This window comes from Dermacentor andersoni, chromosome 3 (assembly GCF_023375885.2).
Source record: "Dermacentor andersoni chromosome 3, qqDerAnde1_hic_scaffold, whole genome shotgun sequence".
Lineage (NCBI taxonomy): Eukaryota > Metazoa > Arthropoda > Arachnida > Ixodida > Ixodidae > Dermacentor > Dermacentor andersoni.
In genome coordinates, this window is record NC_092816.1 from 155,501,751 (window position 1) to 155,526,553 (window position 24,803).

Below are 24,803 nucleotides of genomic sequence, written 5' to 3' on the forward strand. Positions count from 1 at the left end.
ACATATCATTTATCACAATGTAAGTAGCAGGGTTGATGGCAGCACGCTGGCTGCAGTATAATCGGTCGTTATGCTCAACAGCTTTTGCCTTGTTTGTGACATTGTATGCACTGCGCACTCAATCAAAACTAAACTATTGCTCGCTGCAACCACTGTAGGGAAATCTGTGATCAGTATTAACACGGATCATGAATGGCAACTATGCAGTTCAAAGGCATGTATCCAATGCCTAGTGGTATACGCAAGAACATGAAGGCTTAGAGCATTATGTTGTTCCCACACGGTTCTTGCTGATTACTATCATGATGCCTACTTTACCGCCTTGTTTCAGTTAAACACTAGCACCGCTTTTGCTCTTTTGTGTAACACATTTATGGTGCTCGGCACACTGCTAGGATCATTCGAATTGATCTGTGTGCAGCCAGATACCATCTGAATTTCAATTACCATCAATTTTTCACAAGATTTACTGTTTAATGAAGGTGTTTTCTTGTTGAATGCAACTCTGTTTTAACGAGGCTTGACTACAGTCAGCGTCTGATTTCTCGAACTCCATAAAGGCTGCGAAAATGTCAGAAAAAAATTAGTGCATGCCTTTTAGTGCCCTTAAGGGCTCAAATTGCCACAGACACGTTCGAAATGCCTGTGAAGGCCTGCTAGCACACCTATTAGATGTATCAGTGCTCATAATGTGACGGGTGCATCGTGGGGAATGCTCGCGTTTATAATTAAAGAATACGTAGGGCTGCGATTTCGTAGCGATGCCTTTCAGCATTTTTCATGTTTGTGAGTGGCTGCATTGGATGGTCCACTGGGTGAGGAACATCTCTTAACCACTCGCAAGCGCAAAAAGTGCTAAAGGCATTAGCATCGGGAAAAGGCATTGCTACAAAATTGGGGCCGATGTCTCGTAATAGTGGCCCTTTTCTATTCTTGGTATGCTTCACCGCAATACGTTGCATATTCTTGGCCGCTTAACATCGCTGTATTGTGGCAAAGCTGACTTGGGAGCCAGTATTATGCAACATTTAGATACCTGCTCTGCTTCTTGTGCTTCGACGCCATTGGCGAGGCTGAGGAAGGCCATTGCCGACCACAGTGAATCCTTTTGAATTGATAACACGGCATGAATCTTGGTAGCGGAATCTTCTTAGCGAATGTCGAAGCAGCTAGGCATTGCTGCTGCCACCGGATTGGGTCTGCAAGAGCGCTGGTTTCAACTGTGTGAGGTGGTCCAAATGGCAGAGGGGGTGGCATTGGTTAATGCCATCTCAGACCTGGGGTCACGGCAAGAAGTCTGGAAAATTTGGACGGTGTCAGCGTCCGAAATTTCAGACGTCTTCATACATTGCCTCTATGAGGTACATGGCTGCAATGTCAAGGCATCCAAATTATCGGACATGGCCGAAAAATCGGTCGTTGACTGTATAATAAAAAAAATATTTTCGCATAAATTTCAATGCGTGCCAGCAAGCAACCTTGAATAATATGATGCTAGATAAAGTGTTTATCCACACCCCTGGCTTTCTACTTTCTTTTTTGTTTGGTGCTGTGTCATGCCAACCACCGCTAAGCTCCAAACCTCCTTGTGTTGCCACAGAAAACTGCTGGACGAGTACCTGGAGAGAACACGACAGGAAGAGGCAAGTACACTCTGCTTTCTTCTCTGTCACCCCCCCACAGCGCAAGTGGTTCTTGGCTGTAGCAGTGGGCCAAATTCACCTGGTTCGGCACACTAGCACAGCAGTACTCACTGCTTTTTCGTGGTACTCTGGTTCAAGGCAACCTAAAGGGGAATGCAGAGCAGAATGTCTGTAGAGGATTTTTGCAGTGAAATTAAAAGGACATTAAAGGTATATATTAAACGGCCCCTCACCAAGCCACATAGCGAATTTCAGCTAAGCGCTGGAAGTTGTTACGCGCCCTCTAGGGAGCGTTCTGCCGCAAGAATTTTTCAAATTGGTTCATTAATAGCCGAGATCGAAATATTTCAGTGCTGTGAACCCATGATTTCAGGAGACGACGGTCACTGCATGGCGAGACACTCTCTCCACTCGCCCCATCTAGCCTCCGCAAGCAAAATTCCTTCCCTGCGTTCTCCCATACCGGACCTCGAGGATCGCGTGACACATACGGCGTTCTTTATTTTTTCTCCTCACTTTCTTTTTTTTCTTTTTTTTTTTTTTTTTTTTTTTTTGTCGCTGCACATTTTTGCACACGTTTTTTCGCTCTGTGCATGAGGACACCTGACTAGAGGTATAAGTCAGTGCTACACGAATATCGAGGCAGGCACAAGCGGTTCATAGACCATGATCGTGCACTGGAACACAGAAAATGACATACTTTTGTTGTCTGTATGTGTGACTGCACGACGTGGGAACAGGCAGACGAAATGGAAATACATATCTCTCGCTGCAGTGCGAAGTAAAACAAGGACACGCAGACATTCGGTATGTGTGTTTTATTATTTCTCTAAACTTTAATTCGTCTGTTGAACCAACAGATTACACAAATAACGGATGTTGCCTCGAATCATTCCCCACCTTTGGCAAGTTGTTTTTTCATCCACTTTCATTGCCATTAATTTATCATTTCTTTAACCCTTTCGCTGTCGGACCTTTCTGGCTGTGACGCACCCCCAGTGTCGGCTTGGTTTCAGGGAACGAGCATAACAGGGAATGAACATAGCAATTTATTTTTGATTATGATTGGTATACAAATAACGTAGTCAATGCTATATGCACATTTCAGTGTTCTGCAGCTGCTGTTAGTAAACATCATCATCATCAGCCTGACTATAAAATCTGTTCAACATCCGTATCTGACGATGCGGAACCCTCTTCAATCGCATGCGACTCTGTCCGAGTCCGAATTCGAGCTCGGCTCGTATTCTAAATTGGAATTGAGCCACCGCACCAATGAGCAGACGAAGGTCCCGCAAGCTCAGCCATCCTAAGTAACCGCGCGCTGGGAGGATGCGCTTTCAGTCACCCGCACAACGAAGAGAAATGGGACGTTGCGTGATCAAGAAGACAGAGGGAGATGGAAAAAGGCTAAACAAAGTTCGAAGGGCTTTACGTTTACTGGTGCAAGTCGGAAGCGAGGGTTCGGTGAGAGAGCGAAAGCAGCAATCGAGTCACCCTTTTCGGAGAGGCAACGGCACGTGCGCCTGAACTTGACGCGGCGCAGCAGACACACCAACAGAAGAAAAATAAAAACCTTCAAACCAGCGGAGATGACAGAACAACCCTTGAACGCATAACCACACGCGCGCGACGCATGATCCAGCGAACGCGGAGCCACCGCGCCACTCAGCAAAGAGAAAGTGGGGAGTGGCAGTCGCACCGTACTCTTCAATACATGGGTTAACACAGGTCGGGGAGAATATGCGAACTTGTAGAAAGAGTCAACAGATGGCGTGGCCAATTCAGGAGCACCAGCTTTGCGCTCAGGCGCGAAATTTTGAACGCACGATAGAGAACGTACCGGTACGTCAGTGACACCGTGGGGGGGAAGCGCGATGATGTACCGGTACGTCCATGACAGCGAAAGGGTTAATTTAATTATTAAGTACACATAATTTCCCCTGTGTTTTCCTTTGTGTCTTTGTTGGCTTCTTGTGATATCTATTCCAGAAGCATACTTTACCAGTCCCAGCTTAACTTAACAGTCTTCTTTAGTGCTCCTTCCTATAGTGTCAATCGATCAGTGTCCTCTGATGTTGGGTGTGACAGGTGGTGTGGCTGCGCATTCGGAATCTGCTGCTCCGCTTGCTGGCCGCCTGCCACCAGCTGTGCTCCCAGCAGTTGCTGTCCCAGCCACAGCAGCAGACCCCGTTGGCACCGGCAGGCGGCGACTACGTGGGAAATGACAGCGAGCGGCCCCTGGCCAATGGGGAGAGGGCACCCAGTGCCGGTGGGACGGGTGGCCCGCTGGCCGTGGCCACCTCTCTCCTGGACTCATTGCACGAGGTGGCATTGGAGGCAGATGCCCTACCGCCACACCCCCAGGCAAGTTCTCTTAGCGGTCTGCTCGTCATTGTGAAATGCTGCAAGTAGGTTGGTGGCGGCAGAGTGGGCACAGTGAAAGACAAACTGCTAATTTGGTACAAACTCTTCCAAGTGTACAGCATGAAAAAACATGCATAGAAAAGGTAGACAGCAGACTGTCACTTGAACAGCTTTGGCTATGCCTCGTGTATCAGCTTATGTCAAGCACATGCATATTGTTTTGCCTGTGTACAGTCAAATCTTGAAGCAATAAACCTTGCTTTAGGGAAATCCTCAATCCACTCGGTTTCACCTTCTCACTAACTCTTTGCTGTGCAGGGAAAGCAAACTATCAGAAGTAACAATGACCTTGCATGTCTCTAAAAAAGCACGGATTGCCTACTGTCCACAGTTAATGCTTTTGCAATCCTTACATTCAATTTGAATTGTATATGGGGAGAACAGCAGGAATCAAAAGACAAACATCTCCTCTGGTTTCCACTTCTAACTGGTTGACATAACCCAATGCTTTTCATATGTTAAAGAGTTGGTCAGACATAGTGTAGCGTTACTTGTATGTGGTTGTGTCTATACGTGCTAACAGTTTAAATTCAAATGCGAAGTTGCCAAGAGCATAAAAAATGAACTGAAAGGAAGTGCCACATGTGCAGTGCATAGTATATTCACCTTTTGATCTTATAGGAGCATGTTAGGGGTGTTAACACCAGCAGCCTGTGCAAGATAGTGACTAGCACCAAACATGCACATTGACTGGTTCCTCCAGTCACACAGCTACAAAAGCTTTAAATGCGAGAGCATTTCTTTGGCTACCCAGCCTCGCTTAGGTCTGTCTGTCTGTCCTTGAAACGACAACTGCGTCAAAAGAATTTATGAAAATTTAGCCCCTACAAGGAATTGAACCAAGGCCTGCAGTATGGCAAGCGAATGCCTATCCTTCAGCACACCATCAACAGTTGAAAAGAGGTACAGAGTTACACACAGAAGAGCAAAAAGTGAAAGAGCACCACTGCCATTGTGCTGTCACGACATCGTTTTGCATGCACACTTTGTGCATGGAGGATTAAAAGGTCTCAAGACGTACGGTGTCTTTGGCTGCAAAAGCGATGCAGCCAAACGGATGCACCGACACGCTCCACTCACTCGGCTGCAATGGAAGTTGAATAACGTATGTGCGCCATGCCAGTGGCCCTCGCATAACTTGTATAATCACCGCAGGCGTGTTCTGCCAAAATTTTAATTCTACGCATTGCACATGCAGCCCAAGTCGACTGCTCTCTTTTACTCTTGAAAAGCTGGGACACTGTCGGTTGGTATTTCCTCTTGAATTCAAACCTGTCTGGGGGCCACCTAAATTGTAGACACGCTTCCAATCCTCTCTTGAGTTGTCCCAGGTGTGATAGCTTAGCAGCTGTGGTGTTGTGCTGCTGAGCATGAAGCCACAGGTTGGGCTCCCAGCTGTGGCGGCTGCATTATGATGGCGATGAAATACAGAAATGCCAATGTAGCAAGTTTTGGGCACACATTAAAGAGAAACCCCAGGGGCCTAAAATTAATATGGAGCCCTCCGCTATGGCCATTTCATTTAGTCCCTCTGCTATTTTGGCCATTACAATCAATCAATCTTACTAGTTGTTGCCAAGGCACATGGTACTAAATACAATCAAGAGAACAGATTCTACATAAGGAACTGTGTTTGTACCTGTGGCGCAGCCCTACCCAGTGCTCTGCCCTCAGCCTGGCCGCTTAGGTGCATTTGTCTCTGGTGGCTGCCTGCGGGCCCTGCTGGCTGCTTTCCAGTGGATCGTCGATCTCTACAAGGTCAATGAAGGTATGCAGGCCAAATCTATTGTACAGTACAGGTCACTAGGACTGTAAGTGGGGACGGAGAGTTCTAGATAATCTCGCAGAGGGGGTCATTCTGTAAGTCTCCACTAAGTTTATTGTCCATTTCATCACGCACCGAAAGGGTAGAGCTTGAGAGACAGCAGTGACAGTTGGTGCCTGCCCTATTGGCTTCGAATTTTATCCAATCAGTGCGCACTGAAGTGGACAGTTGGCTTAATGGACACTGCAGAATGTGCCCCCAGGTCGAACAGCAGTGGCAAACTCCTGTGTTTTTGCCCCTTCGGGTGCGGTGCGTGCAATAGACCCTTTTCATAATTTGCAAGTGCACTTCTCTACACTGCACATTTGCTCAGCCAACAGCAGCACTCGTCATCGTTCAAATGAAAACAAAATGCTAGATGCACATATTCGGGGATTGCTTCTTGTGCATGGTTTCATCACTTGAGCCACAACGGCATTTTTCATGTCATAATAAAAGCATATTGTACTTGTACACGCTGTTTGCAAAAATGACTAGGCCATTATTTTTAGTTGGGCAAACTTCATTACAGGAAAACTAGCTTTACAATTACGAAAAGGGTCTGTGGGGTGTCTGCCAACCGGGAAAACCGGGAATTCTCAGGGATCTTGAATAATCTGGAAATACTGTGGGAAAATTGAGGGAATTTGTGCTTCTATCAGGAAAAATGAGTAGTAATTTCGTTGAAAGGGAATGAAAGTCGCGGTAATGCTGGATGAGTAACAGAGAGGAATCGTAATGAAACCTCTCTGACGTCGTGTCGTCCGCTGGAGGAGCTGCCAGTGTACCGTCAACAACAGACTTTCTAGATGCCTGATAATTCGGACGGCTTCTTGGTCCCCCATAGAGTCAATGTATAAGAACGTCTGAAATTCCAGAGGCGAGAACCCTTTGCCATCCGAGTTTTCTGACTTTTTGCCGTGACCGCCGGCCCGTATTTATCAAAGCCACCACCATCGCCGCCATTTTGATCACCGTGCCGCCTCGAACCGGCGCCCTCGCACGCAGCTCTGCTGGCAGCTGTAGCCACCATCGCGGCAACGCTAGGCCTAGCTGCTTTGGCATTCGCTATTAAGCTTGCTGTTCCGTGCCGTGTTTTTCATTGAAAAAAATTTCGCCACTGTCAGCAACGGCACCCACTCCACCTTTGTGGACCTCGCGGTTTGTTTCGAAGCTCAGAAAGCACACCGCTTTGCATAATGTTGGTACCCAAAACTCAGCTTCGCCTCAGTACAGCAGTCTTACCTGGTGAAGCATAACAAGTGTGGTATGGGGGCAATTGTCATGGGACAGAGTATGTATTCCGTAATTACCGTATTTACACGATTGTAAGTCGACCTTTTTTTCTTTTTTCTTTTTTTGAAATATGAAGTGGGGGGAGGTCGACTTACAATCAAATCCAAAACATGGCACCGCCAAAAAAGCGAGACCAACAGGAGCTACAACGTGGTTACAGTTTTGTGCTTGCTGTATGGCCCTACCCGTAGCTTTTCGCTATCCAGCGTGTTTGTTCGCTTTTCGGAAGGGTTTTTCAACATTTTTGAGAGTTTTACAGTGCACACAACACTCATGGGGGGATGTCGATAGTTGATGGAAGCGCCACTGTTCCATTCGCGGCGGCACCCTCAGAATGGCGGCACTTGTGGGCAGTATCGGTAGCTCATGGAAGAGCAGGCACTGCTCACGGGTTTTTCTCTATAGTTCGTCCAAAGGCATTGGTTTGGCGCATTCGACTTGACTGCCGGATACGTGCTACTTCCATGCTTCCTCAGTCGTTGTGAATGCTCCAGGCCCACTAATCGTTCGGCACTCGTTCACAGCAGCGTTCAAGAGGGCTGCCATCCTTTACGCCGAAGAAACAAATCACTGCACAGCGGGCCGCAAGTTCGATGTTTCTGAACGGGTGGTGCGAGAGTGGTGACTGCAGCGCAGCAAAATTTTCACCTGTGACGGCAAGTGAGGAATTTCCCACGTGCCGAAGTCTGGACGTTTTCCGGAGCTGTAGGCCAAGCTGTAGGCCTACGTCGCTGAAATGCGTGATCGGACCTTGTCAGTGAAGTGCGACATGGTCATGAAACAAGACCGGATCTTTGCCTTTTAAGGACCTGCTCCGCTGTGAGTACATTGAGTGGCTGGTGGCAGAAGACGACCACAAATTTTGCTAACCGGACCTGCGTGTGGTTGGGTGCATTCGGCATGGGCTGCTGTTCCACAAGATGTCGTGGTGCGGTTGTTTGCCAAATGTGGAATTTCGCTGGACGGCGCGCTGTGGGACCGTAGCAGGGATGACGATGGCAGCACTAGTGAAGACGAGTAGTCCAGTGACTGTCACTGTCAGCTACTAATAAATTTTCTATATTGAATGCGCCCTCGGGTTTGCTCTTTCCTTTCTTTTTTTTTCCCTTTCACGCGATATGGAGGGGTCGACTTACAATCGTGTAAATACGGCATGTACGCGTGCACCCACCATCTCCTGTCACAGTGCAAGCACCATTATGCCTAATTAGTATGCTGGCAGGCCTTCCGAGCTTTTTCGGATGTGCCTGCAGCAATTTGAGCCTTTAAAAGGCCCCTCACCAGGTCCGGCCATATTGAGTTGACAAGCGCCGTGCATACTATGCGCGCTAACGATCGTGTCTGCTAAGTACTACATCGCTACGTGCCGCAGAAAGAGCTGAAATTTCAAACCAAATGCCGTCTGCCCTGCCCGCGGGTGCCGTGCTTCCCAGTCGGAGAGTGGACGTAATCGCACAAGTATGCCTACGTACACCCGTGAGCAAAAGTATACGGACCATAGGGTCTCCGAAAAAACTAAATTTCTTTGAAATTAGTATGCATAAACTGAAAGTGACAAGTAGACTAGAAAGTTCCCAATGCTAAGTTTGGACTGCAGTTTCAAGTTGGATTCACAGGCCAAGGAAAAAATCTGCTTTACCGCTCAATCCATGGTCCATATACTTTTGCTCACGGGTGTACATTGCACTGCTGTGTCGTCGTTTGTAGCGACACAGACTTCGAGAATTATTCAAGGTAAGAGAGGCAAGAGGCTGCAAGAGAGAAGTACTTCCATTTCATCTGTATGTTCCCATGTCGTGCAGTCACGCACGCACTGGCTTATAACCTTGCGGTTATAAGCCAGTGGTCAAACCTAGGAATGAAAATGACGTACCTTGGCGGTAGACACATGTGCAGACAAGTGTACTCTCAAATAAAAATGTTTCACTCACTTCAGAGCTGCTTTATTTGAAGAAATCAGCTTTTTTCTTCTAGCACGTGCAGCATGCGCGGCCAATTAGGAATGTGTCTACATCTTCCACTTTGCGCAATAAATACCTCATCGGGTACGTCATTGTACCGAGCGATGAAAGGGCAGACTTTGTTCATGTGCACTAAAACATCTATGTTTGACGCGATTTCATCTTCTGTGTTCGGTGACCCACAGTTGTCTTCCTTCAGGTCGTCATCGTCACTGGAGACATCGCAAACACAGTTAACAATCTCTTCGGTTGTCAGGTCCGCTGCCATTAGTGCTGCGGTGTCGCTCTCCACGTAGCCATTGAAGGAAGAGACGGCAGGCAGCAGTTCCGCAACCTCGGACTACAGGTCTCCAGGGTTGTTGTTGGTCACCTCCAGTTCATCTTCAAGCTGCACAGGCGCTTTGACAAGCCCTGCTTTTCGCCAGCAGTTGCTAATAGTGGACGCCTTCGAGCTCCACCAAGCACCCGTGGGAATTTCCATTGCTTGACGAATATTGATTGCAGTCGGCTGCTTTAGGCGGAGGTTTATAGTTCGTCACTGCACAAGGCGCTTACGAAATCCTGCTTTCACACTCTTTATAATGCCCTGGTCTAGGTGTTGCAGCAAGGACGTGTTGTTTGGCAGCAGAAACTCCAAGCGAACGTGCGTCAAGCGAACATTCACAGTGTGAGCAGAGCAGTTGTCAACGACCAGTAGAATTCTTCGGTCATCCCTCCTCATTTGGTCGTCGAGTATGATGAGCCACTCGGAAAAGAGTTCTCTTGTCATCTAGGCCCACTTGTTGGTGCGTTAGTCATACGGTAATGACACGACGTTTTTCATGCAGTGAGGCTTTGCATATTTGCCAGTGACGAGCAGTTTAATTTTCTTCGTGTCTGTTGCTTTGCAGCAGAGCAGGGCTGTCACGCAAAGATGCGACTTCTTCCCTCCTTTGCACCGCTGCCCTTTGAAGTGCATTGTCCGGTCTGGCAGAAGCTGATCAAAACATGCGGTCTCATTTGTATTGAAATTATCATCTTTATAGTACGATTCAGCCACCTCTAGAGAACTATCATTGCGCCAGGAATCCGCGCCTTCCTTCTCTGTCAGCAGCCTTTTCCTCGCCCGAGACTACATGCCAAGTTATTCCATTCCTTTGGCGGAAATGAAAGAGCCAACCTGCACTGGCGTCAAACCCAGTTATTTCAAGTGCATCGGCAAATTCGCGGGCTTTTTCTTGGAGCATTGGGCCAGACATGGGAACGTTTTGCAGTCTGCCATCTTTGAACCACGTGAGAACAGCTTGGTCCACATTTTGAAAGTTTCCCAGTCGCAGCCGTCTCCTCGTAGAAACGAGTTGCGATTCCCGGTGAAGCTTGACAATCTTGTCTTGGTCTATCAAAATGGTCCCGACAATCGATGGGGCAATGCCACGCTGTCTGCACACGTTGATTTGTTTTTTCCCTGTGTTGATTTCCTGCAAAACGGCCAATTTGTCCTGCAGCAAAAACTGCTTTCGCTTCTTCTTGGCACTGTCGCTAGCTGCATGCTTCGTTGGATCTTGCGCATGCTTCGCCGCAGCTTTGTTGTGAAGTTTGTGTTGAAGTTCGGTGAAGCAATTGGCACTCGAGATGGTGATGATGATAGCTACTGCACTCGCCATTTCTGTTTCACACAAGAGTTGCAGCGCTGTTACTTTTAGCTGAATTCATAATACTGATGTTCCTCGGTTATAAAAGGGAAAATAAATTATGTGCGTTCTTCTGAAATATGTGCTGTATTGAAATTCATAGTTCTGGAATATTTTTACATTAATAATATAGGCAATCTTGTGGGAATTTTTAAATATTCTTAAATTTAAGAAATTCATTAATGTGGGGTTTGTGGTAATGAGATTTAACTGTACCGCTAGACAGGTGTTCTTATGCACTGCACGCAAAATCATGTGCTGTGTCAAACGAGACAAATGCAACAGCTCTTGTACGATGCCGTCAGTGGAAGTGCGCCACACCGCAAAAAAAGCGAGGATAAAAAGAAATGAAGGCGGGGGGCCCGTGACATATGCGTCACGCAATCCTTGAGGTCCGGTATGGGAAAATGCGGGGAAAGAATTTCATTTGCGGAGGCTAGGCTGGGCAAGCGGAAGAAGTGTCTCTCTTGGCAGTGGCCCTCGCCTCCTGAAATTGTGGTTTCACGGCACTGAAATATTTCAGTCTCAGCTATTAATGAACGAATTAAAAAAATTATTGCAGCAGAACGCTCCCTAGAGGCCACGTAACAACTTCTAGCATATAACCAAAATTTGCTATGTGGCCTGGTGAGGAGCCCTTAAGCAGTAAAAGGCATGCATTTATTTTTTGAACTACCAGATTTTTCTGGCATTTTCACGGCCCCTAGGGAGTCCGAAAAAACGGGTGTTGACTGCACAACTGACTGAGAGGATGCTTCAAGTGGTCCATGGGGTGAACGTACAGAGGAAGGAAGACGAGAACAGGAACGGCCTACGCATTGAGGAATGAACGGGAAAGGAAGTGTGCCGCAGCTTCTTTGAAGGAGCTTGAGCTCAAAAAACAGTGTTCGCTAACGCCTAGATGCCCCGCCCTTCTGTTAACCACTAGTCCTTACTATTCAAACTGTATAAATTTTTTTTTTTTTTTTTAACATGCTTACTAGAGAGTGGCAGCGTCAGGTGACATGATGTCAACCCGTCTTGACCTAAAGCGAAGTTTTGTGTCACTCAGGGAATTTTGCAAAGGCACTCAGGGAAAACCTGCAAAACTCGGGGTATTTGGGAATGTCAGCTTGGTAGACACCCTGGTGTGCAACGGTTGCAGTACACAAATCCCGAGAGAATCTTCAGGCGCAGCCTGTAAAATTTTTGCCCAAGTACTTAAATTCGACAGCTCTGTTCACATTGTTTAATTATGTGCGTCATAGGTGTTTGGAGTTTTGCTTGTCGTTTTTTACTTCTGTTTGCATCGGTGATTTGCCTTCCGGGGTTTTGTCCCGCCATCCATTCTATGTATCTGCAAACTGGGCATCAGGGTGGTAAAATTTTAATAAAATATGTAAATGTTGAAGGGGTGCATGCATTGATGTGGGGCTTGCAACTTTGTGGGCAGTGGATGGCTGAGTGGCACATGGAGGTCTCCTTGCGCATGTGTGCATTTTTCTTCTCTCTTTCAATGTCCTAGCACAGGGTTAGAAAAATGCCTTCTCACGGGCATGTGCTCTCACAGCATCTAATTCTACCTGCTATTCTCAAAAATTCTCAGGCCAACATTGGGGAGCTTATCAAGGTGCAAGCATGCCACCCGCAACATTTCTCGCTTTTATGCAGTCCGTGTTGGGGGTGAGGGTTTGTAGTCGTCCTTCAAAACGTTGACAATTCTCAAGTGTAAAGCTGTGATTTCCGAGGTCTTGAAAGCCGTTGAGTTTTATGGAGTGCTTAAACTTAAAAATCCTTTAATTTTACCTTTGGCTTAGTTTAGCGGATTTTATCTGTGCTTTTCACCACGAGGTGCATGCAAGCCAAGGGTTCAGCCAATCTGATTCGATTAGCACTTTTGTGGTAGGCTGGTACTGGTTAAAGTGAAAAACTGGGCACTTTTCATTTTGTGTGCAATAAATAGAAAGGTTTTCTCACCATTTAAGGCACTGTTTTGGTTTCAAGCTGTCTGACATTATGGGATTTTAATCCTCGAAAATACTTAAGTCGGGGCCTTGAAAGCTCTAGACAACCCTAGCATTTTTTTTTTTTTTTTGCATTTTCTCTTGCATTTTTTCAAATGTTCTTTAGCTCTTTCTTTCCCGGCTTTCGCAGAGCTGAGCATGGAGGCACCGGCCAGTGCCGAAATCAAAGTTGGGGATAACCTGGTCCCTCTAGTCAAAAGTGAGTGCCGCCTTTTCTTCTAGACTTCTTTTACTTGTTGCTGTTGTGTTATATAGTGCTTGGAAAGTGTGTGTAACAACTTGCGGCAAGTATGTAATGGCTAGTTGGTAGTCTTTTGCTTTAGCTTCGCTCACTTGTGCGTGTCACTTTGGCACTTGGTCTTTTGTGATGTTCGCAGGATCCTTGGAGCCCCGGGTTTAGGGCTCCAAGGATCCGGCTTTCAAGTCCTGGTTGGGCTGATGCTGTGAGGTATTTGTACGCTTTCCTTTCTTATTTGATGACTGGCAATGAAAACTTGTGAAATTTTATGGAGACTGGCGGGATGCCACAAGATTGCCAAAAAATATTTATAACTGTGCAGGCGGGGATATTCGGCACAAGCTTGGATGAAACCTGGTTAACGCTGCATGGGCATGTTGTGCCTGATATTTCTGTTTTGAGTTTATATTCACAAAAGCTATAATTACAAAAATTCGTGTATGCAAACGAGGCCCTCAAGTAGTGATACTGACAAGACCCTCTGTTAAAAATTAGAACAAAACTGTATTATACTTGCTGTAGGTTAACAACGCAGCAGCACATCAGAAGAATGAACTGAAAGCTAGAACACGAGAAAAGGTGCTAAGAAAGTCATCAAGCAATGCTTTACTGCTAGGCTGTACAATATAAATATAAAAAACAATGGAAGTGGCATAGAGTGTACAATCTTTTAGAAGTGGAAAAACAAACAAGCAATAAAGGTAGTGGCATAATCACAAATTGTGATAAACAAAAGACAATGTGGTGATAACAGTGCTAGGCAAGAACAGTACGTAATCAAAAACATTTAATGGGGCAAATTATCTGAGGCTAGTCTACAGTCACGAAGATTTAAACTCCATAATGTGGTCAAGGTCTTTAATAGAACCAGCAAATTATTTCAAAGTGTAATGGCAGTGAATGGTAATGTTTTTTACCATAGTTAGTACGAACTAATGTTCATAAGAAATTAGAGTTATAGGCAAAGCAAGTGGGGTTGCTATTCTGTAATAACTTACTTTGCATGTAGAACAGTCGGAAGGGCAATTTAGTGCAAATGAAACATTTTTGTTAAATTGCAATGTAATAGCTTTCTGACAGATAAAAATTTTGTACTGATCAAGAAGGCTGAGAGCATTAGATCTGCTGCATGGATACATACCAGGATATTCAATTTTGGGTCTTTTATGGCTTACCAAGACTCCTTTCGTGGTAAGAATTGCCTTTATGGTGTTGTCATAATGTAAATTACTAATGCAGCTCAACTTAATTATTTTCCTCTGTGTGGTGTCCCTACAACATGATCGTTACAGGGTTGGTCACCGGGGGTGAGATGACGCAAGTATATCGCTTTCCGAGTGGCCACTTTGCCTCTTAATTTGCGCTTCCTCCTCACTGCACTGAGGAAGCGCGCTGTCAGCAAGTCGAGAGATTGCAAGCAAGCTTTGGAAAGCAAGACGCTTGCGCAATCTGGCCCCAGTTGATTATCGTTTCTACTCCTGGTGTTTGCTGCTGTGAAGATGCAAAATTTTTTGTTGCTTTCAATTGCAATTGCAATCGCCTTAGTTACGAAGATGTGTGACTAACAGATTCTGACGCACCTTAGGGATATAACGTGTAAGGCTTGCGGGCATTTGGGTCTTGATACATGGGAATCAAGTTCTCAGAAAGTCCTGCCACAGCGAACTCGTTAAGGACACTTGCCAGCGCATCTTTCACTTGCTGCATCCTCTTTGCATATGTGCATGTGGTGTCTGTTTCTCTCTCTACTGTCCCGTGTTTCGTGCTGTTTTGTGTCCTGAACTATCAGTGTGACACCTGACCATGCAAGCCATAGCAATTTCACAATAGAGGATTCAGTTTGTGGACGAAACAAACTGTAATGCACCAAAATTTGGAGGCAGGCAGGCAGATTTATGAGAAAATGTAATGTGAAGTCAAAGGGGAATCTTTTTCTAACATGAGTCCCTGCCACATAGCTCAACTTTCTGTTGTTCTAAGCTCTTTTTATACATTTAGTACCAGTCGAGCAGTGCAGCAGCTTTTGACAATGGCAACAGGTTGTGCCCCAATTTTCGTTCTGCACAGGATAGTTGCTAAAGGCCATTTCCTTGGGCTTTGTGCGTAGCGTAAAAAAAAAAGGAAATATCATCTCGACCAGGACTAGAACATGGGTCTCCCACTTTCAAGATAAATGTTATACCATGGAGTTCCTCGTGCAGCTTGTAATGCACAGCACAGGTTGACGTGGCTAGCTACGCCAGCCCACGTTGCTGAAGATAGAATGCAAGGGCAGACTGATTTTAGGAAGAAATGCTGGTGCGATAAACCAGGCTGGTGCTCAGCTTGCAAGTGGTGTAATACATTGCCAACTGCCTAGGAACGGTGTCACGCAGTGAAAAATGCGTGCTTTGCTTGTGTGATGTTGTTTGACTGCAAATACGAACACAGCAGCAATTCAAAACGACAAACGTTTGCAGCAAGAATGAAAGGAATATAATTAATTACTGGTTAATTCAGCATGGACTACTTCTTGTCTGGCCTTTCAATCTTCAGGTGTGATTTCCAAGGTGAAGGATCTCAAGGTCGACAGCCTACAGTCCACAAGTGTCTTCCTCGAAGCACTCACCAACGCGACAGAGGTAAGAGGGGGCTTATGTTGCACCGTCGTCATTCCTCGACCGTGGTGAAAGATGTGGTAGGTGGTGCACCGTCAATTTAAAACTGCATTTGCATGTTTTCCGGTGTCACATCTGTGTCACATAATTGAATGGATGACTAAATTGTAGCTAAACAGCACTGTGCTTTTAGTGTAGCTTCGGCCTGTTAGCAGCCCATACTGGACACAGGGCCTGACGGAACGGTTGCTTCTTCTTTCATTCTGCTTTCTTCTTTGCATAACATGCTACAAAAAGTAACAAATGCTACTGAAGGAAAACTTCAGTGCTGCTGTTGATTGTGGTACATGTTCCATTAGATGTTTCTACCAGTGGCCTGATCTTTTGGCTTGTTGCTGTGACTCTGCCACTCTGATTGCTTTGTTGCTATCGGAACTTTAAGCATAGCTCAAAATCAGGCAAGGAAACAGCTGTTAATACATGGTAACACTGAGGTTCTGCTTCACTGGCTCATTTATTTATCAATTTATTTATCTATTTATTTATTTATTTATCTATTTATTTATTTCAGACATTACCCGTAGCACCTTTGTTGGCATCATTGTGGGCTGCACAATTAATAAAATGAATCCGCAGTCTTTTGGCCAACCAAATATGGTGGTAACAAATTCCATTTGGAAATTGTTTTGGGGAAAAGTGAATTCTTAAAAAGATTGTTCCTGGAGGTGTATGGTCGAACATTAAATTTGTGATCCAGACGGGAGAAGGGATAATGCGCTGGTTGTAGATAATCTGAAGCATTTATTCCTGTTGGGTTGTTATAACTTGAATAAAACAATTTAAGTCGTAAATTGCATCTTCGCTTTTTTACAGATTGCCTCTTATACTCAAGTTACACAGGCAGCTTAACTGTGGTTAAACTTAACCGTTGTTAACTCGCTCAACCGTGGTTAACGCGAAGCTTAGTCCACCAGAGTTACACGGGCTATCCCAATCATGGTTAACCCTTTCGCTGTCACTGACGTACCGGTACGTCATCGCGCTTCCCCCCCACAGTGTCACTGACGTACCACTACGTTCTCTATCGTGCGTTCAAAATTTCGCGCCTGAGCGCAAAGCTGGCGCTCCCGGACTTGGCCACGCCATCTGTTGACTCTTCCTACAAGTTCGTATTTTCGCCCCGGCCTGTGTTAGTAGACGTATTGAAGAGTACGGTGCGACTGCCACGCCCCCCTCTCTTCTTGCCGAGTGGCGCGGTGGCTCCGCGTTCGCTGGATCATGCGTTGCGCGCGTGCGGTTATGGGTTCAAGGGTTGTTCTGCCATCTCCGCCGGTTTGAAGGTTTTTATTTTCTTCTGTTGGTGTGTCTGCTACGGCGCGTCAAGTTCAGGCGCACGCGCCGCCGTGGCCTCTCCGAAAAGAGTGACTCGATTGCTGCTTTCGCTCTCTCACTGCACCCTTGCTTCCGACTTGCAGCAGTAAACGTAAAGCCCTTCGAACTTTGTTTTAGCCTTTTTCCATCTCCCTCTTCTTGATCACACAACGTCCCATTTATCTCCGTTGCGCGGGCGACTGAAAGCGCATCCTCCCTGCGCGCGGTTACTTTCGGATAGCTGAGCAGCTCGAGACCTTCGTCTGTTCATTGGAGCGGTGGCTCTTACGATTCAGAATACGAGCCGAGCTCGGATTTGGACTCTGACAGCGTCTAACGCGACGAAGAGATGAGTTCCGCATCGTCAGATTCGGATGTTGAACGGATGTTATAGTCAGGCTGATGATGATGTTTACTAATAACAGCTGCAGAACATTAAAATATGCATATTGTATTGACTATGTTATTTGTATGCCCATCATAATCAAAAATAAATTGCTATGTTCATTCCCTGTTATGCTCGCTCCCTGAAACCAAGCCGACACTGGGGGTGCGTCACGGCCAGAAAGGCCCGACAGCGAAAGGGTTAATGGTCTGATGACGTTTCACGTGATCCCTTGCGTACAGGCTTCATTTTGAACAATTTTTCTTCGACATTTGATTACAGTGGTATAAAGATGTTATTTTTCAGCAGAAAGAACAATTGTCAAATTTGAGAGTTTTAACGTGTACGACTGCGTTTTGCACGTGTAGGTTATTTATTTTCGGTACTCCTGCTCTCAGTTGTGAGCATGCCTGGTGGGCATACAACTTTATAATATTTACGGTTGAAAATAACGAATAAATTTTACGGTTGAAATAACGAATGTTTGGGCCCATAGAAATAAATGCACCAGTGCCTGCTGTGACCTCCGATCGGGAATGAACTGAAAAATGGAATTAAGCTGGGATGAATCAACGGAAGTGTACTGTATAAGTTTCATGTGCGTGCTGCAAGCACTACTTTTTCTGTTTACTTTTGCGCTTCGTATCGGCACGGTTCTGAAGAAGCGACGGTCACCATTTCACAGTAGTTTATTGTTTGGGCAAAGAAGAGGGCAGCAGGTGAAGTTCCGAGAACTTTTGAATTGAACATGTTGGCAGTACTGTCGTGGTGTTAATGTGTGTCGGATTGTTTGTTTGTCGGTACGCACCTGTGCTGGCATATCCATCCATGACTGACAAGCAGTTGTTGTTCCCTGCCCAGGTGATCGGTTGGTGCAGCCTGGTGGCAGCCACTGGCAGCTCGCTAGCACGGCCTTCACGTCAGACAGTTGCCAAGAAGGGCAAGAAGAAGACGAAAGAAGCCAGCTTCACTGAGGAGGTAAACAGAAGGTCGCTATGCTCCATAAGGCACTGGTGAACCGGGGGTGTAAGTGGACACCCACAAGGAAAAATGAGCATTAGTTTGAACCTTGTCTTGAGGCCTCGATTTCATTTTCCGAGCGTTTTATCTTGATCTCTTATACTCAAGGCTGATGCATTAAAGGCTTATATGTTTTCATTCGGAATTAGTATTTACTCAAAGATAGGTCAAGCACGTTCATTAGTCGACTCCGATATATTGAACCTGCCAAGAAGTAAGAAATTATAATTGGAATATATGTCCACCCATATCTTTTCAGAAAAAAGGGATTTCTTTGAACATGACACGCCTTTATTTACAGTAAGCTTGGCTGCTAAATATGGCTAGTCACTGCGACAAACTGCATCCTCTTCAGAACTGCGAGAGAAGTTGTCCTCGCCGAATGCTTCACAGGCATCCTCAAGGCCACCAAGTGCGTTGAATATGCAGCATTTCTTAAAGCCAGTCTGGATGGTCTACTATAGACTAGCTTTATGACAGGCGTGACCAAGGACACATTTGCTCACTACTTCTGCTAGCTTTCTTCACGAGTATAGGTCAATAGCCTATTTTGCATAATATCTTCGAAGAAAATAGAGTTGACCCATATTTGAAAAAAATATGGTAATTGCATGTTTGCTGTCTTCAAGACAAAACTCCTCTTAACTCTTTCTGTACCGCACCCATTGAGCATCATTAGCCCTCTAACGATGGTTTGAAACGCCGGTTTTAAGACTTTCCGTGCCGCCAATGGAGACACTGCGCTATCGGACATGAAGGAGGAGAATTATTTTTTTGTTTTCCAAGCAGTTTGCTTTTTCCCTCCAGCAGGTGATATCAAACGCACTCCAAAGTTTTCAAGATCATTAAAGTAGCAAGCAAAAATGGCCGCCCGCTATCGATGGTTTGAAACAGTGCTTTCAAAACCTTCCACGTTGCTCACGGACACTCTGTACTATGGGTCGTTAAGGAGAACCATATATTTTGTTTTCTAAGCATTTCGCCTTTTCCCCACAAGGTGTTAATTTTTTAACGCACTCCGAAGTTTCGCGACCGGCAAAGTAGGAATAAAAAATAGCCACCTCGGGGAGCAGCGCGCGCTTCGAAAGATTGCAGATCTCATTATTCCACTGCGTTTGTGGCTGATTTTATCAGTGGATCTGGCAGGACTCTGAGAGCGATGACAACGCAAGCCAGCCCGGAATATTGGCGGCCGCAGCCTGGCAAGCGAAACTGTAGTGTTTGCACATAAATTTTTCTAGTGGAAAACCTACTAAATTAAAAATGTTTATTTTTTGATATATAGTGCCTATTAGACGGCAATATATATTGTATATCTCATGATTTTTGTTACATTTTTTTTCGTAGTAGATACAAGCGTGTCTTTACAAACTTTGTTCAATTTTATCCCGTAATCTTGATTTTGGCAATTTATATCTTTTTTATGACATCTCATTAGTAAAGCTTTTATGCATGAAAAGTGCATTCATTCTGCTTTTTGTTTATGTATTACATAAAATACTGAGTGCAGTAGTTCCTTCAGAAAAAATATCCGGCGTAACCTGCAAAAAACACCTATTTTCCCTATGGTACGGAAATAGTTTAGCAAGCCACTCATAAGGGACCGATAGAGGCGTCCTTGTATGTTCAGCCTGGAGGGAGCTTTAGAATTGGTAAAGTAATGTAAAAGACACAAACATAGAAGGAAATGTATAGACATGTGATGGGCACCCATACACCGCTTGAGTGACCATGCATCTCCCTTGCTGCAAGTTTCTTACACCGCTCTACGGATTTGGGTGCTTCTAAAAGCATTCTTATTTTCAGTAGCCACTGATGGGTAGTTCAGAATTGGCAGACTTAAACGTCAGAATAATCAAGAGTCTAAAATAAATTCATTCACCTGAGGATATCTGATTAACCCACAATGGCCAAAGGAGGTTGTCACCACATGGCTGCACACGTACAGGCTTGTATGTGAACTGGTCCATCAATGTTTCAACCCTTAATGTACTTGTTGATACAGACAGTATAGGCATTGCATGTACCAGATTTCCATATCCTAGCACTCCCATTGCCAAACGATTGCGGGGTTTCTTCACAGTAGTCATAGCCCTCGCTTCATGGCTGCCCTCAATGGCATAGACATCAAGGGTGGAGTTTGCAGCAACTGAAGCCGTTCCACTATTATGAGCGTCAAAAATTCCGAAGAGCAGCACAGAATTTGCCAGGGACGTTTTCACTATTTAACCCGTAAAGGAACAAATTCTGGGTTTGCAGCATGCACGACAATCCGCAAATGCAGCTTTTACATCTTAGTGGCCTGGCTTGTCCGTTAGATTGTGCATTGTTGGCAACTACTAGGTCGACTAGGCTTCACTGGGTTGTTTCCAAGGAGGTATTGGTGACACTGGCAACGTATCCAACCAGTAACATCGCTCTTACTGGGAATCCCTGTGGTTGCCAGGTGGCAGGCTGTAGGTGTGCAACGTTTTGGTTGTCCTCATACATACCTCTATGAGGCGAGTAGTGGTGCCATGAGGCTGTCCAAATTAGCAGTTGGTGGTTCATGATGATTGCCATCGAAAGCTGCAACTAGTCCTTGACCTGGGTCACTTTTGTCACACCTGCTGTCTGCACCACCCAATGTACTTGCAGGCTTCGACCAAGTGCTTTGTCTCTCTGGTGGGTGAATTGGAGTTGGCGGCAACAGACCTCCAGGCTGTAGTGGCACAGGCGCCCGCAGACATGCTAGCCAACCTCATGGCATCGCTAAACCTTGACCACGAAGAACCGTTCCTTCAGGTTGGTTCCCCTTTCCCTTTTAGATGTAATAGCAGTTGTCAACGTTGTTGCACATGGCCTGTCACGTGAACTTATAAGTCCCAATATGTACAGTTATACCTTAATAGAACGAACTTCATTATGATGAAATTCTCTATGTAAAGAAGTATTTAACTTTTCATAACGTCTTGTCCATAGAACACCATGTATTCATAAGCTCAGTGTAACAAAATTTCACATGCCGCTGCAAAACAGTGCCAAAATAATAAGTGGAAACTTCGGTGGACGCAGATTGTCATATGATTGAATTACAAGCGGCTGGTTGTAAATGCACCTAATTGCGTGCCACGCAACAATAGTGACCGCCGAGTGGAGCCGCATCATGTTCCCTATAGAGTCCGAATGCAATAAGATCCTATCACGCCCCACGCCGCACTGTGTGCTTTAGGTGCGATTTGAAGTGTTTCAAAGGTGAGACAATAAAAATGGTGGCTTCACGTGTGACACCTTCCCGGGAGAGCAGAGGGAAAAGGGGGAAGGGAGCGAGCTCCCGGAAACACGATCAAGCACGTGCGAGGGGGGTGGGGGAGGGGGGTTAGGCTTAGGTTAGACTTAAGTTAACGCACGTTGCGATTTCTGGTGTGCGCCTCGGCCATGGCTGCGCATGGCTGTAAGCCAGGCTGAGCATATATGCAGGCACGCACCCTTAGTTTCGGTGACCTGTTGGAGCGAGAGGCAGACGAAGCATTCGCTCCCTTCTGCCGGGGCTTCTGATAGCGCCGTCCCAGTGTGGGCGACACTATCAACCACGGGGGCGGAGTGCACACGAAAGCGTGTCTGGCTTTACTTAATTCGTACCGCCAGTGTGAAGATATCGTCGATGTACATGGCATGAAACCGTATCATTTCTCGCCGAGTCCTAAATTTATCAAAATGAATTGTTTTCTCATTAAAATTGGCTTTTTCTTTTTTATTGCCTGGTAACTCGGTAACTTCTGCGACCCCTTTCCGCGTAAGAAAAATCGACCGGCAACTGTACTTATTTGCATAAAAGGTCTAATTTCAATACAACGAAATTTAGACATAACGAAGCAAATTGCTGGTTTTACCAGTGTCATTCTATCTAGGATTAACTGTGCTTGCAGCGCTGGGATAAACATGGACAGAGGCAAGAAAAGATATGGACAGCGTTGTCGCTGCCTATGTTTAGCCTTACGCTAATGTAAGTGCATTCAGGATGACTCACCAACTAGCCGAAATGTTTGTGTGACTGAGTGTCAGTAATCTCCCTTGACGAATGCAGCTCTAATGAAAAAAGCAGTAAACTGAGGTTAAACTCCTGATCACTCATTCCAGAATGAACTTTTTGCTGGCTAGCTAACTAGTTCTTTTTTAGGGGGAAAGCATGCGAATTACATGACTTGGTGTATGTATATGGTCAGTCGTTACACATTCTCTACACCATATGACACCACGGTGACCTGAGTATTGTTGACAGTATACACTCTTCACTTACAGCACAAAAGGAACATAGACTACTACTTTAGGAACTAGTATTTTGGTGTGTTTCTCTCTGGTGCAGTTGTCACTTTTTCCACAGAATAAGTATGTGATATAGCTTGCGACGGACACAACGTAGTCAAAACATACATATAAAATTCAAATTAGTCTTAGTGTTAGTGTCTCTTTAATTAAAAAAAGGCTTGACAGCAGCACTGCAACAGCTTTCTTAAAATGATCTAGTAATGCTATTCACAGCTTATGTGCTCAAGCTTGTTTTAAAGGTCTGTAGCGTCTCTTCCTAATTATGTTTTTTTTTCTCTGGATGTAAAGCTACCATTGTGTGTGCACCATAGGGCTAACTTGTTTCTGAGTATCATGTTTTTTTTTTTTTTCTTTTTTTTTTTTTTTTTTTTTTTTGAGGAAGACATTGAGGCCAAAGCAGTGCTGTTGCATGACACTCACACTGACCACTGTGTCCAACCGCAGGGAACTGAAGAACTAAGCAAGCAGGTGCGACAGAGGATCGAGCAAAGCTATGCAGACTCCCTGAAGGAGCTAGGGACCATGCTGGATTCGAAGCTCAAGCTGCTACAATCATTACGGGCTTGAGCTGTGCCAGCGACACCATCGTCAGCAATTCTTGTTCAGTGGCCATCGTCTTCAAACCGGGCCACAAGGCGTTTGCCTCGTTTGGCTGGAGCACTGCATTTTTTTAATTTCATCCTTCATCTACCTATGCTCCTGAACTGTCTTAAGGCTGCCAGCACAAGTCCCCAAACAGAGAAATGTCTAACCGTGAAGTGTTTCTTTTGTGCAAAACGTAGTGAGAAAAATGAACTTGGCAGGGAAGGGAGAGCATGGCACGTGCTTGGACCAGCATTGCCTGAGCATGTTCCTGAGTGTGTTGACTCAAAGTGCAGCTTGTACGCTGGCAGGAGTGCTTTCTAAGTGATTTCGCCAACAGCTGCTGCTGCGCAAGCCTTCAAAGGAGAACCGAACAATCGTCGTCATCGGCAACACCCTGCAGCTTGCCGGCGGTGGATGTTGCCGAGCCAACTATGCAGCTTTGGAGGGCATCGCCACTCTGCAGCGAAAAGAGCAGGAATGGTCCTTGGCAATGCGATCTGCTCTGCACCCAGCCCGAAGCTCCAAATCATCCGTTAGGAGGCAAAAGCCGAGCACGGTTGCAATGGCGAGTTAAAAAGTGGTGCTTGCTATGTTGTCGTTGTGAAGATTGGCTGTCCTACTACTGACAACTTGCAGCAAAGGTTCCAAGAGAACAGCAAGGTATGCATGAATTGAACATCTAATGGCAAACCAGGCAAGGGGCAGTGTGTACACAGTTGCAATAGTGCATCAAAGCATCCATGGTGTGCCACCTTTATGTAAAGAAATGTGGACGGCAGAATAGTGCAGAGAGAAGGAAGGCTGCCACCTGCCTGGTGGGCACGTCGACCAACAGTTGCTTGGGAAAAACGAGCTTTTTTATGAAAGCCCCACTATGCAAAGTGCCAGATCATGCACTTGTGGGCTGGGCACTGTACTAATTTACCAAGGACAATAATTGTGACACCAGACCAGGGTAACCGCAGGGATGAGAAGTGGAGTGGCAGCCCTTCTGCACCTCTTGCTTTGTCTTCTTCTGTTTCAACTGTGTGAGTGTGTGTCTGTGTGTGTGTAGCACGCGACCCTGTGCTGCTTAAGCTTGCCACGCAAACTTTTTTTTTCTTCACCTTAGAAAGTTATGGACACCACCACCAGCTGCGTCAGCTCAGGGCTGTGCTCGTCCCGCTGTGCAAAGCAGTGGCGTGAGACACAGCTTTGCAACTGTTGACTCTCGTCCGTGTGTGCCTTCTAGAACGAGGATTGCCAGTAAAAGTTTTATATTTTGAGTCTCTGGTTGATGTGTGGGCATCATGTGTTGTATCTCTGCTGATAAAGCATGCTTGGAAAAAATGCCAGCCATGGAGGTGGCACCAGTATTTTCCAGTCTGATCACATTCCTCACTTTATTACTAGTGGTAAACTGATAAAATGGGCCCACCAGTTTTTTGTGCCTGTTAAGAACATTTGTATATCTCTCTTGTTGAAACCTTTGGGGCAGTTCTCAGAAACAATCATT

General features: G+C 45.6%; 1 protein-coding gene across 1 annotated transcript in view; it reads left to right on the forward strand.

Moving 5' to 3' along the window:
- psidin (phagocyte signaling impaired) overlaps positions 1–24,573 on the forward strand; it is an 84,943-nt gene extending 60,370 nt beyond the window's left edge. Inside the window, exons 20-27 of the mRNA XM_050172882.2 lie at positions 1,601–1,643; positions 3,735–4,010; positions 5,721–5,838; positions 12,935–13,003; positions 15,578–15,663; positions 18,257–18,373; positions 21,053–21,199; positions 23,168–24,573. Of these exons, the coding sequence (XP_050028839.1) occupies positions 1,601–1,643; positions 3,735–4,010; positions 5,721–5,838; positions 12,935–13,003; positions 15,578–15,663; positions 18,257–18,373; positions 21,053–21,199; positions 23,168–23,290 (979 nt within the window). The 3' untranslated portion in view covers positions 23,291–24,573. The remainder of the gene's footprint in view (positions 1–1,600; positions 1,644–3,734; positions 4,011–5,720; positions 5,839–12,934; positions 13,004–15,577; positions 15,664–18,256; positions 18,374–21,052; positions 21,200–23,167) is intronic.
- The last annotated feature ends 230 nt before the right edge of the window (positions 24,574–24,803 follow it).